At 47.7% G+C, this 14,736-nt stretch overlaps 1 protein-coding gene across 1 annotated transcript in view; it reads left to right on the top strand.

Annotated features, from left to right (window-relative positions):
• Positions 1-266: 266 nt before the first annotated feature.
• LOC138646054 (reticulocyte-binding protein homolog 2b-like) overlaps positions 267-14,736 on the top strand; it is an 82,352-nt gene continuing 67,882 nt past the window's right edge. The window contains exon 1 of the mRNA XM_069735523.1: positions 267-646. Coding sequence (XP_069591624.1) covers positions 328-646 — 319 coding nt within the window. The 5' untranslated portion in view covers positions 267-327. The remainder of the gene's footprint in view (positions 647-14,736) is intronic.

The raw sequence follows: 14,736 nt of genomic DNA, 5'->3' as shown, positions 1-14,736 counted from the left end.
CAAATGTTCTCCATTCCCCCATGGAGTGATTTTATGTATGCCTGAAGTTTTCGGCACAAATTTAGTGACATTTTCATGGAACATGAGACATTTTGCTTTGAAAAGACACAAAAAAGGTAAAGTTAAAACTTGAGTATTTTTTTTATTTCGCGCAAGAATTTGGCACAAGAAATGTCAACAACTTGCACAAGGACAAAAGGTATTGTTTCCTCCATCTAGTTGGTACATTTCGAAATGTAAAAGTGAAACTAAGGGGTAAAGGTGTGAACGATTAGACGGCAAAAACACTGAGGATAAAGATACAGAAGAGAAAAGTTCTTATAGGAGATGGACGTCGAACAGCTTCAAGAAAGTATCCGTAACTTCACCCTGGATGACGGGCCCCGGGGTCATCAGGGATACTCGCGGGTTCTCCTGCAGATCTTTGGTTACTTAGGTCATGGGAAATCCTCCTTCATCAACTCCTGTAAGTACGTGCTGGATGATGGAGAAGATTTCAGAGCATACGCTAAAGCAGCAGATACTGATGAACCCATGACAATGGAGAGACAAGCCTGCGACCTCACCAAGAACATCACCATGGTGGACAACAGAGGGAGTTTAACCATGAACATCTTCCAGAGAGCAGAAATCTACGCCCAACTGGGTGAGTAAATGCTAAAAACATGAATAGGGATAGAGAATGATAGTACTATCCTTATTACATCCTCCCACACATCGTACGACACAGAGGACATCCATAGTCGGGCCTAATAATGGTACATGGAGGATTGGCCATGACAAGGAAACAGCGGGTCCTTGGTTATTATAACATTTGTCTGGGATGAAATAATTGGTTCTAAAGGCTGTCAGCAGGTTTTTGTGATATAATCTGAGAGCAGTGTAATATAGTGCAAGAATGCCCTATTCCAGAGATGAATCACTTACTGGGCTGCTTGCTGCAGTTTTCATAGAATACCTGTTTTAGATGCAGCAGAGCTGAGAATGCAGAGCACTGTATAATCCCCGACTGGCAGCTTCCTGTGTACGCTAAGTGTTGCGAGCGAGCTGCCAATCAGTAGGGGGAGTTACACAGATTAGCTGGACTGCTCTGCATGTGAGATGTAGTCCGGCAGTGTTAAAAGAGATTATCCAGTACTCGACAACCCCTTCTCAATCCCAATGTTTGCTCCCAGTAATATAATAATATTAACATTCACCTCTGGCTTCACTGCCCCCTTTCAGATGAATCAGAGATAAAGAAGAAGTGAGAGCTGCGGTTTTATTTACAGCAGCTTTCAGTAAAGGCAAGATTTTTTATATATATAACTTCTTTACATTTCAATACACTGTGTCCATTTGTCAACAAGATTTAGCTTCCAATTGAAAAAATATTTTATTCTGAGCTGTGAGCCCGAGCTCTCCACTGTGTCCACCTCTTCATGACACGTGAATCTTTGTCCTCGGTGGGCTCCTTTCAGAAGACCAAACAGGTAATGCCCGATGGGGCAAGGTCAGGACTATAGGGAGGAGGAAGCTTTATCTCCTCAAAACAAATCAGGGTTAGGGATGAGCTAGTATAATCGTCGGTATTCGGTACTCGGAAAATAGCGAGTATTTCACTACTCGCCTCGTACTATTCGAATCTCCCCCGCCCAGCATATAGGTGTATGTCATTGACACGCATATGAATATATATATATATATTTCATAGAGCGTTAGGTAGCAGAAAGCCGATAATTCAATTGTTGGCTTCTGCATAATGTAAGATTGCTCTCACAATGTGTATTGGGGGACACTCGCTTGGCACGGGATTAACGTAGTCAGGCACGATTTTTGAACACAAAACAGTTCATGTGGTTTATTAAAGGGTCATAAACCGGGTTATGCACAGTTCATATTATGCATTCCATAGAACACAATAGGCACCAACTGGTGATGTTAACTTGCAGCTTTATATTGTACATTTCATATACGGCTTTGACTCAGGGACACTAAACATGCTGGACCTCTCACTTCGCCCAGTTACCATGGGTGTCCGTACGCCGTACAGTTCACCAATGTCCCAAGTCACATAAAGCACATATGACACTGGGTCGCGGTCTCTAAACACGCTGAACCTCACTCCGTTCAGTCACCATGGGAGACCACACAGTTCATTGAACATCACAAGCACCAACAGTCTGTATAGGTACCTGACGGGAGCTCCTGCTCCACCTCTGACTCCTCGTCAGTCCACTCCTCTGGGAAAGCTGCCTCACAGGGATCACCAACTTGCCTGGCGGCATATCTTAGTCAGTCCAGACCCACCGAAGGACGGTAGCTTCCCCCACATAGACCATCCAGAATCAGAGTCTTACTGTGCGCTATTCAAGGATCCGGTCCTACTCCCATAACCTCCCAACACTCCAGCATGTGTTCTTCAGGAAGCCTCCTCCCCACATGAACCGCACATGTGACCTGTCCAGGTGCTATTCAGGACCTCGTCCAACACCCCAGGCATATGACCTGTCCAGGTACTATTCAGGACCTCATCCAACACCCCAGGCATATAACCCGTCCAGGTGCTATTCAGGACGTCAGTCCAATACCCCAGGCATATGACCTGTCCGAGTGCTATTCAGGACGTCAGACCAACACCCCAGGCCACTAGCAAGTCCAAAGTCCCACCATGTGCTATTCAGGACTCCTACTCCCAGGAAATCCAACACACCAGCATGTGCTATTCAGGGCTCCTACTCCCAGGAAATCCAACACATACTTCCAGCATATGACCTGTCCAGGTGCTATTCAGGACCTCTGTCCAACACCCCAGGCTACCAGGTCCAAAGCCCCACCATGTGCTATTCAGGACTCCTACTCCCAGGAAATCCAACACAAGGGGTTCAGTGTGCTATTCAGGGATCCGTTCCTACTCCCAGAACCTCCCAACACATAGGCTCTCCAGGACCTTCCACTGGAACCACACGGGACATGTGACCCACACCCTGGTCACATTATATACCCTTAACCACTCCCCTGGCTAGGTGTGTGGATGTGTGGCTAGTTTGTCCCACCCATCTCACACAACTAGCCTAGTAAGTCTCCCTTACAACTACACCATACATATACACATTCTTGAGGGACTACAGGTCCCAGAACAACAACATTACATCAGACTTACTACGCAGACTCCCTCTGCGACACATATCGGCCATTCACAACACAGCCAGTCACTGTTTCACCAGCATTATAACAAATATTCCTCCATGCACATCCCAAAGAGCACTCACAGCGCCCCCTAGCTGTCACAGGGGTCACTGCATCACAACAATCATTGCAGAACCCGACAGGATATGACACATGGTTACATAAAATAAACCGTCGCATATCCGTTATATTTTTACATATTCCTCACTAATAATGTTAGTTGTGTATGTAAAATTTGAGAGCTGTAGGAGTTAAAGGGTTAATTCACGTAAAAAACTGGTGTGGGCTCCCGGGCAATTTTTTCCACCAGAGTGGGAAAGCCAGTGACTGAGGGCAGATATTAATAGCCTAGAGAAGGACCATGGTTATTGCCCCCCCCGGCGAAAAACATCTGCCCCCAGCCAAGGCACATCTGTAAGATGCACCTATTCTGGCACTTAGCCTCTCTTTTCCCACTGCCCTGTAGTGGTGGCATATGGGGTAATAGGGGGTTAATGTCACTTTGCTATTGTAAGGTGACATTAAGCCTGGTTAATAATGGAGAGGCGTCAATAAGACACCTGTTAGGAGTCGAGTTCCCGCCTCTGCACAGGGGGAATTTCGAACCATGTCTGCTGCGGTCTCCCATTCTGCATCGGCCGCAGTGGAGCCTGCTCAGCGGAGACATCGGTCCCAGCGTCTCACTAAGTCGGATACTGTGCAAAAGGTTACTACTGCCTCTCCAGGCTCTGCTATTGTACCCTGCACTGATCTGCGGTGAGCAGGCTTTTCTGGGACTAAGTTCTGCTTTGCACACACTGAGCATGCCCAGGGTAAGATCTCTCAGTGGAGATCAAGGGTCACAAGCTCAGGTACTGCAGCAACTTCCATTGGTCCTCCAGGAAGGTCCTGTACCTGATCAAGTTCTGTGGCAGCCTTCCATTGGTCCTTTTTGGAAGGTCCTGAAGGTGCTACAGCTATAGAAGGTTCTCATGACCCCACGGCCATGTGCTAGTGTCAAATATGTATGAGCTCAGTGCCAGTGTGGTCGTGTGTGTGGTCAGGGACCCGGCTGAAATAAGCCCCTAGAATGCTGGCACCTCCGGTGAGGAGTTTATGTCTGAATTCAGGGCTGGCTAATAGCCGATAGAATTCTGGCTCCACCGGAGAAGAGCTGCGCATTGGTTGGACTGCATGACCACTGTCGGCTCTACACAGTAGCTGTGTCCCCTGTGAGTTAAACAGGGCACAGCATTCTCTTTACTACGGGCTCTGTGAAGTAACAGAGTTTGTTTGTTCTAATTTGCTTCGCAGCCTTACTTAGCAGTAGATTCCTTCCAGCACGGTGGATCCCGGGTTGCGAACGCACCTATCCCATCTAATAAATATATTCGATGTGTTCCGCCAACCCTAACAACACCAATGCATTATTAATCCAATAGTAGTAAAGGGTTAAAGAAGGACACACACATTATGAATAAAGTATTTTAATGAAAGAAACACACAGGTTTTAAGTACATCTTTATTGTACGTTCAATCCAACCGAAGCCCTCGTTCTTCTGTAAAAAAAAATCCAACATAAAAAAAGCAACAATATCCCATACCTGTCCGCCGCACGGTCAAATTCCACGCTATAAATCCATGTGAAAGGGTTAAATACATTTACAACCGGGAGCCTGCTAATGTGGCCGCTCCCAGCTGTAAACAACTAGGGAGTGAATGAGATGCAGGGAACGGAGCGTTGGTGACTAGCGGTGCTATCACCGAAGCTGCGCCCCCTGGTCGCATGAACTCAAATGAACTCTGTAGCGTGAGAAAATTTTATGTGTATTTTTAACCCTTTCCTACTATTGGATTAATAATGGATAGGTGTCTTATTGACATCTCACCATTATTAGTCAGGCTGTGCCGGAATAGGTGCATCTTACAAATGTGCCTTTTCTGGGGTGGCTGGGGGCAGATGTTTTTAGCCGGGGGGGGGGGGGGGAGGGCAATAACCATGGACCCTCTCTAGGCTATTACTGCAATGGTCCAGGAAGCACGTGTGGAGGTGATTGCTGTGGCTCGGTGGGGTCACGAAGCTGACAAGTGTCTGGTGGTAACTCCGTGGGGTTATGAAGAGTTGCTGTGGATCGGCGAGTCTACAAAGTCTGCGATGCGGAGCCGTGCAGAGCGGAGATGCAGTTGCTGCAAGATTTGGAATGTGGGAGGAAACCGGAGTACCCGGAGGAAACCCACGCAAACACGCGGAGAACATACAAACTCCTTGCAGATGTTGTCCAATGTGGGAGTAGAACCCAGGACTCCAGCGCTGAAAGGCTGCAGTGCTGTCCACTGAGCCATCGTGCTGCCCAGGAGCATCTGGATATTCTCAAGACTCTCCATGGATCTGACAACAAGTCCAATGACATACTGATAGGGAATTTAGATTGTGAGCCCCATCAGGGACAGCAATGATAATGTGTGCAAAACTATAAAGCTGTCACGATCCATGTTTGGATCTGTCACAGATCTGGTTTCTCTCAGATTTAAACCTTTTTTCCTTTTCTGGTCATTGGGGGTTAATGCAGTTTTCTCCCCCCGGTGGTCACTGGTGTATTTGCATTGCATTGCTGCTGGGTCAGCTGATGTTTGTGACCACTCCCACCATCCTTTATAAGGTCACCTGGTGCATCAGCTGACTGTTGGTTATACAGTTCCTTTCAGGAGACCAACCTCGCAGTAGCTGCTCCCTGGTGTCAGCCAAGTCTGGTGTTTGGAGCTCAGTTGCTGTACTATCTGTGTTGTGGAGTCTGCAGCGGCGTGCACAAGCTAAGTTCTGAGTTTGTTACTTTGTAGTTTGTGCATTCACCTTTTGGTATTGTGTTCCCCTCACTCTCATATTGTTTGTTCCTGTTTATTTGCTTTGTGGTGCTGTTTACACTGTTCACCCCCTGGGGTGGGGGTTGGGGGTTTAGTTCAGGGTTTAACAGGAGACAGGGACAGGTCAGTGGCTTGGGCCTCCCTACCTTCAAGGGTACCCCCAAATTAAGGAAAGACAGGGCTTCCCCTAGCCTGAGGGGCAGTTCAGGGGCCCAGATTCCTCATCTCCTGTTTTCCTATTTCTGCCTCATGACAAAAGTGCTGCGGAATATGTTAGCGCTATATAAAAATAAAGATTATTATTAGGCAAAGAGGTTCAGTAAAGATTGGCGGACATAGAGACAAATGGAAGAACTGCTCTTCGGGCAATAAAGACCAAGGGAGAAATGACCAGCAGAAAGATAACAGAAGGTGGCCTGATGGAAGAGGTAGAAGCAGTGATGCCTCAGTTAGCTCAGGGCTGAGTGACCTAGGCGGGAGACCCTGTAACAGACGTGATGAAAAAGTGTCAGACCAGACAGATAATATGAGTGCAAGGGAACTGCGACACCGGAATGACTGCCAGGGGTGCGGGTGGTCTGACAGGGGGTCATCTTTATCAAAGGACATGACAGAGATGGATGACGAATGCTTGCGAAAAGGTTCAGTAGCAGGGCCTGACTTTGACAGACGGTTTAACTGGCAGAGAAGACCGAGAAAGATCTCTGGTCGGGTAATAGAAAGTACCAAGCCCCATGGCTTTAGGCAGAGGGGGAAATATGTGGCATAGCGACTGGTCATGTGGTTAATGGGCGGTATGTATCGCAGAGGTGGGTGGCCTGTGATGGTGATGGAAGCCTGGTTGTGTTTTGCTCAAGCAGATCTACTGCTGAGGGATTTGTTTTACATTGGGAGGGCTTCCATGTGATTGGAGAGATGGGTGGGTCCAGTCACCTATAAACCCACCCAAAGAGGTGTGTCTGAATACCTAAGATGGTTGTGTGTTTAAGGATGGGATAAGCGGATTCCTATATATAGTTAAAATATAACTTTTATTTCTATCTTATTAAAAAAGTGCAGACATGTAGTGCTACCAAAAGTGCAAGGTGCATATGTACAACATGAAGACACATATAAAAACGCATCTGCGTATCACCGCCAATGAAGGATAATATCTAGTAACAGTAACTAGTATTTGATACAGGTCTATGATGACTGTGAATTCGTAACCCTCTAGATCTCACAGTTATAGACCTGCATACACACAGTGCGGTAGGATAGCGCACCAAAAAACTATGTTGCTACTAGTCTTAGAGCTTATTGGGAAAGCCTAATATTTTTCTGCTGGACCCAGCAAAGAGGTCTGGGGGCTGGAGAAATGAGCTGAAATGGATGGGAAAGAGCTAAAACTAATGGGACCAGCATGGAGAAAATGGCGCATGCCTTTCTGACCCACATATGGGATCTGGGAATAATGTTGTCAGACTATTGTGTCGGTTTTACGGATTTATAACCAAACCAAACCTAACACATAATCCAAAAAATAAGACACACTTTTTTGCTCCAAAAATGTGGAGGAAAATTACGGGGTGCGTCTTATAGTCCGGATGTACTGAATATATTTCTCTTAAATAGCGGCACAAGTGACCGCCGGCAGCAGCAGGAAGGCAGCAGCTGACACTGCGCGGTACTGAAGAGCAATGAATACTCACCTCTCTCTGGTTGCACAGTCCCGGTGAGTACTCCGGCAGCTGTGCTCTGCTTGTGACGTCCCCGCCATGTGCTGCTTACAAGCATAAAGCAGTTGCTAGCATCGGAGCAGGACGCTGCGAGGGAGCACCGTGTAGGTCAGTGTAATGTTTTTTTTTTTTTTTTAAGGTTTTCTGATGGGGCCATGCATACAAGGATGGGGGTGGGGGCCAATTATAAGAATGGGGCCATGCATACCAGGACCAGGGTTTGGGGTCAATCATACTAGGACAAGATAGGAGCCCTGCATACCAGGATAAGGATGTGGGCCATGCATATATAACACCCCAGGTAACCTTACTATTATTACTCCCTTAAAAAGACCTAACCCCCTTTAATTGGGCGCCGAGGGCCACGGACCAGGTCGCAGGCACCGTGACATCACCTTTAAGTACCGGACACGGTACCAAGTTCTCCACGGCCCTGGCGGGTGACTCACATACTAGGAGTATGTATTCAAAACAGGTGCAGAATCCAACCAGAGGAGCAGCACTTTTAGACCTAATACTATCTAATAGACCTGACAGAATAACAAATCTGCAGGTGGTCGGGCATTTAGGAAATAGCGACCACAATATTGTGCAGTTTCACCTGTCTTTCACTAGGGGGACTTGTCAGGGAGTCACAAAAACACTGAACTTTAGGAAGGCAAAGTTTGACCAGCTTAGAGATGCCCTTAATCTGGTAGACTGGGACAATATCCTCAGAAATGAGAATACAGATAATAAATGGGAAATGTGTAAAGGGGGAGTCACACATAAAGATATCGTTGCAACGTCACGCTTTTTATGACGTAGCAACGATCCCGCTAACGATCTCGTTATGTGTGACAGCGACCAACGATCAGGCCCCTGCTGGGAGATCGTTGGTCGTGGGGAATGATCAGGACCATTTTTTGGTCGCTGATCACCCGCTGTCATCGCTGGATCGGCGTGTGTGACGCTGATCTAGCGATGTGTTCACTTGTAACCAGGGTAAACATCGGGTTACTAAGTGCAGGGCCGCACTTAGTAACCCAATATTTACCCTGGTTATCATTGTAAAAGTTAAAACAAACACTACATACTTGCATTCCGATGTCTGTCACATCCCCCGGCGTCCACAGGGTTAAAACTGCTTTCGGCAGTACAATAAACCTGATTTCATGGCAGAAACATTACTGCGTCCAACAGTTATTAGATATATGAAACTGAAAGAGCTGTTGCAAAAAAAACAATTTTTATAAAACATTAAGCTTAAGATTAATAGGGGTGCCCAAACTTTTTCATATAACTGTAGTTCTCTTCTCGCGCCAACATCGTGGCTCCGCCTCCTTCCTCGAAGGTAGTTGAACAAACTCTCATCTGATCTAATCCGAGGGAGCGATCATATAGCTGAGTAGGTAGCACCTAGAAGCTTCTGTTGGGATCGGAGAAGGCTGCCGCATGCCATAAGCTGAGCATTAGGTACAGGGACAGCACTAAGGAAGTCTGGCTAGCCAGGTCAGTGGATGCTGACGCAGGTCAGGTGCCATGACTCTGCTGCTCTGCGCCAGCCACTGAGATGTAGGACCGTAGCCAGGTCCCTACACTTTCAATAGTTTATCTTTTGTTACATGTTCCTTATCATTAGAAACGGTTTGCAGCAAAGATGTGTATTTTGCATGTTTTGAGATATTTATCCCTTTATTGGTGGGAGGCCCCCGCTTGGTGGGTGGCCCAGGGCCCGGGCCCCTTGGGGCCCCCCTAATTCTGGGCCTGTCCCAATCCCAGCTTCATGCCTGTCCAGCATGGATGGCCTGAAGAGGAGGAGAAGGAGGTGATGAGTCATGAGGAGGAGAGGATGGTTAGTGTTCTTCCTGGAGAAGACACTGAACGTTAGTGACACACCCGCTAGGGCCATGGGTACTCGGAACTGGGTTGGGCGATTCTTAAAGGGGTGGTCACTGCATCAGTGACCTAGTCCATGGCCCTGGGCGTGCAATTAAAGGGATGAGGGAAAGTTTGTAAGGGACTTCACGTGATGCAACCTGTGGTGTTCGGCGATAGCTGGCGGACGCTGCTTAAGGGGACCGCTGGGACCGGTGGTGTTGCAGCTGAGATGGTTTGGCTCCCCACAGGGGGAGCAGGGCCCCAGGGCTACCAGAACAGTTTGAGGGATGGTGGATGTTGGGGTGCAGGAATGTGGGTGCAGGACTGAGGGTGCAGGAATAACTAAAGGACACAAGGGTTGCAGTTTTCTTTACCTTTAATCCCAGGTTGAAGGTGCAGTCTGGCGCACAAGCAGGGCCAGACTGGCCATTTGGCAATTCTGGCAAATGCCAGAAGGGCCTGTCTGGTCATGGCCTGGCTTGTCTGCTACGTTGTTAACAAAATCGGTGTTCTCAAGACACCATTACTGTTAAGAGTTGTGATGGAGCACAAAGTTGCTGACTCCATCACTTACTCCAGCAGGCCAGGGGTGTCCTTAGAAATATTGGTCTTGTGGAAAATCTTCCTTTCCTCCATCCAGGGTAATATTAGTAACATTTCCCATCTGGTTCATGGGGACGGGGACAACATGGTCCTGTGTGATTTCAAATGCCAGGACTGAATTTCAGCCACAGTCCGTTCCTGGGCACAAGTAACAGCTGGTCATGGAGATTTGGGCAGCCTGGAAGCAATTCAGAGTCCACTTAGCCAGGTGGGCTTGGAGGCCTTCCTGCTGCGCTGTTCTCTGAGTGCTTGGTGGTTTTAGTTCTACTCAAGTCCCTCTCTCAGTCTGTCTACTAAGTGAAACACTACCCACATGGCAGGCAGCTTGAGCCTGTTACAGGTGCCACTCCCTCGTGGTGACTCTGGGCTCAGATATGATGCTGTGCCTTTGGGTGTCAGATTGGGCCAGGAGACCTGCACTCTCTTGCCCTCCAGATTTAGTCGCTGTGCCTCCGGTCCCCACACAACCACGGACTCCGGTGTCCGGTATTCCGCCCTCTGTCCTGAGGTGAGCTCAGTCACAGCTCCTATCCTTCAGATTCTCCTCACTTGCCTCTTCCTCCTTCACTGTCTGCTCTGTTATGAAAGGTAATTCAGTACCACAATGGACATAGAGGTCAGCACACATACAGTGACCTGACAATAACCCAAAAAACAAGAACGAGCTCTGAGACGTGGGAACTCTGTTGACCGCAATCCCTAATCCTCTCCAACCACACTAAAGGCAGCCGTGGATTGCGCCTAACGCTCCCTATGCAACTCGGCACGGCCTGAGAAACTAGCTAGCCTGAAGATAGAAAATAAGCCTACCTTGCCTCAGAGAAATACCCCAAAGGAAAAGGCAGCCCCCACATATAATGACTGTGAGTTAAGATGAAAAGACAAACGTAGAGATGAAATAGATTTAGCAAAGTGAGGCCCAACTTTCTGAACAGAGCGAGGATAGGAAAGGTAACTTTGCGGTCAACACAAAACCCTACAAAAACCACGCAAAGGGGGCAAAAAAAGACCCTCCGTACCGAACTAACGGCACGGAGGTACACCCTCTGCGTCCCAGAGCTACCAGCAAGCAGAAAAAAACAAATTGACAAGCTGGACAGAAAAAAACAGCAAACAAATAGCAAAGAGGAACTTAGCTATGCAGAGCAGCAGGCCACAGGAACGATCCAGGAGGAAACAGGTCCAATACTAGAACATTGACTGGAGGCCAGGATCAAAGCACTAGGTGGAGTTAAATAGAGCAGCACCTAACGACTTCACCAAATCACCTGAGGAAGGAAACTCAGAAGCCGCAGTACCACTTTCCTCCACTAACGGAAGCTCACAGAGAGAACCAGCCGAAGTACCACTTGTGACCACAGGAGGGAGCTCTGACACAGAATTCACAACAGTACCCCCCCCCTTGAGGAGGGGTCACCGAACCCTCACCAGAGCTCCCAGGACGACCAGGATGAGCCATATGAAGGGCACGAACAAGATCGGAAGCATGGACATCAGAGGCAAAGACCCAGGAATTATCTTCCTGAGCATAACCCTTCCACTTAACCAGATACTGGAGTTTCCGCCTTGAAACCCGAGAATCCAAAATCTTCTCCATAATATACTCCAACTCCCCCTCCACCAAAACCGGGGCAGGAGGATCAACAGATGGAACCATAGGTGCCACGTATCTCCGCAACAATGACCTATGGAATACGTTATGTATGGAAAAAGAATCTGGAAGGGTCAGACGAAAAGACACAGGATTAAGAACCTCAGAAATCCTATACGGACCAATAAAACGAGGTTTAAATTTAGGAGAGGAAACCTTCATAGGAATATGACGAGAAGATAACCAAACCAAGTCCCCAACCCGAAGTCGGGGACCCACACAGCGTCTGCGATTAGCGAAACGTTGAGCCTTCTCCTGGGACAAAGTCAAATTATCCACTACATGAGTCCAAATCTGCTGCAACCTGTCCACCACAGTATCCACACCAGGACAGTCCGAAGACTCAACCTGCCCTGAAGAGAAACGAGGATGGAACCCAGAGTTGCAGAAAAACGGTGAAACTAAGGTAGCCGAGCTGGCCCGATTATTAAGGGCGAACTCAGCCAAAGGCAAAAAGGACACCCAGTCATCCTGATCAGCAGAAACAAAGCATCTCAGATATGTTTCCAAGGTCTGATTGGTTCGTTCGGTCTGGCCATTAGTCTGAGGATGGAAAGCCGAGGAAAAAGACAAGTCAATGCCCATCCTACCACAAAAGGCTCGCCAAAACCTCGAAACAAACTGGGAACCTCTGTCAGAAACAATATTCTCTGGAATGCCATGTAAACGAACCACATGCTGGAAAAACAATGGCACCAAATCAGAGGAGGAAGGCAATTTAGACAAGGGTACCAAATGGACCATCTTAGAGAAGCGATCACAGACCACCCAAATGACTGACATCTTTTGAGAGACGGGAAGATCTGAAATAAAATCCATAGAGATATGTGTCCAAGGCCTCTTCGGGACCGGCAAGGGCAAAAGCAACCCACTGGCACGAGAACAGCAGGGCTTAGCCCGAGCACAAATCCCACAGGACTGCACAAAAGTACGCACATCCCGCGACAGAGATGGCCACCAAAAGGATCTAGCCACTAACTCTCTGGTACCAAAGATTCCAGGATGACCAGCCAACACCGAACAATGAACCTCAGAGATAACTCTATTCGTCCACCTATCAGGGACAAACAGTTTCTCCGCTGGGCAACGATCAGGTTTATTAGCCTGAAATTTTTGCAGCACCCGCCGCAAATCAGGGGAGATGGCAGACACAATTACTCCCTCTTTGAGGATACCCGCCGGCTCAGATACACCCGGAGAGTCGGGCACAAAACTCCTAGACAGAGCATCCGCCTTCACATTTTTAGAGCCTGGAAGGTATGAAATCACAAAGTCAAAACGGGCGAAAAACAACGACCAACGAGCTTGTCTAGGATTCAACCGCTTGGCGGACTCGAGATAAGTCAAGTTCTTATGATCAGTCAAGACCACCACGCGATGCTTAGCTCCTTCAAGCCAATGACGCCACTCCTCGAATGCCCACTTCATGGCCAGCAACTCTCGATTGCCCACATCATAATTTCGCTCAGCAGGCGAAAACTTCCTGGAAAAGAAGGCGCATGGTTTCATCACCGAGCAATCAGAACTTCTCTGCGACAAAACAGCCCCTGCTCCAATCTCAGAAGCATCAACCTCAACCTGGAACGGAAACGAAACATCTGGTTGACACAACACAGGGGCAGAAGAAAAACGACGCTTCAACTCTTGAAAAGCTTCCACCGCAGCAGAAGACCAATTGACCAAATCAGCACCTTTCTTGGTCAAATCGGTCAATGGTTTAGCAATACTAGAAAAATTGCAGATGAAGCGACGATAAAAATTAGCAAAGACCAGGAACTTTTGCAGACTTTTCAGAGATGTCGGCTGAGTCCATTTATGGATGGCTTGGACCTTAACAGGGTCCATCTCGATAGTAGAAGGGGAAAAGATGAACCCCAAAAATGAAACCTTCTGTACACCAAAGAGACACTTTGATCCCTTCACAAACAAAGAATTAGCACGCAGGACCTGAAACACCGTTCTGACCTGCTTCACATGAGACTCCCAATCATCCAAGAAGATCAAAATGTCATCTAAGTACACAATCAGGAATTTATCCAGGTACTCTCGGAAGATGTCATGCATAAAGGACTGAAACACTGATGGAGCATTGGCAAGTCCGAACGGCATCACTAGATACTCAAAATGACCCTCGGGCGTATTGAATGCAGTTTTCCATTCATCTCCTTGCCTGATTCTCACCAGATTATACGCACCACGAAGATCTATCTTAGTGAACCAACTAGCCCCCTTAATCCGAGCAAACAAATCAGATAACAATGGCAAGGGGTACTGAAATTTAACCGTGATCTTATTTAGAAGGCGGTAATCTATACAAGGTCTCAGTGAACCATCCTTCTTGGCTACAAAAAAGAACCCTGCTCCTAATGGCGACGATGACGGGCGAATATGCCCCTTCTCCAAAGACTCCTTCACATAACTCCGCATAGCGGCGTGCTCAGGCACAGATAAATTAAACAGTCGACCTTTTGGGAATTTACTACCAGGAATCAAATCGATAGCACAATCACAATCCCTATGCGGAGGTAGGGTATCGGACTTGGGCTCATCAAATACATCCCGGTAATCAGACAAGAACTCAGGAACCTCAGAAGGGGTGGATGACAAAATAGTCAGAAATGGGACATCACCTTGTACCCCCTGACAACCCCAGCTGGACACAGACATGGATTTCCAATCTACTACTGGATTATGGACTTGTAGCCATGGCAACCCCAACACGACCACATCATGCAGATTATGCAACACCAGAAAGCGAACAACCTCCTGATGTGCAGGAGCCATGCACATGGTCAGCCCCCGGAAGAAGAATCTTATCGAAACGCGCATAGGGGTACTACACCGGTCCTGTGTGCATGTGCAGAGGTAATTATGTCTCTTCATTAGGTTACCGCT

This window comes from Ranitomeya imitator, chromosome 7, assembly GCF_032444005.1.
Source record: "Ranitomeya imitator isolate aRanImi1 chromosome 7, aRanImi1.pri, whole genome shotgun sequence".
Taxonomy (NCBI): domain Eukaryota; kingdom Metazoa; phylum Chordata; class Amphibia; order Anura; family Dendrobatidae; genus Ranitomeya; species Ranitomeya imitator.
Note: the sequence above shows the minus strand (reverse complement) of the source record. Positions and strands in the feature narration are given on the sequence as shown.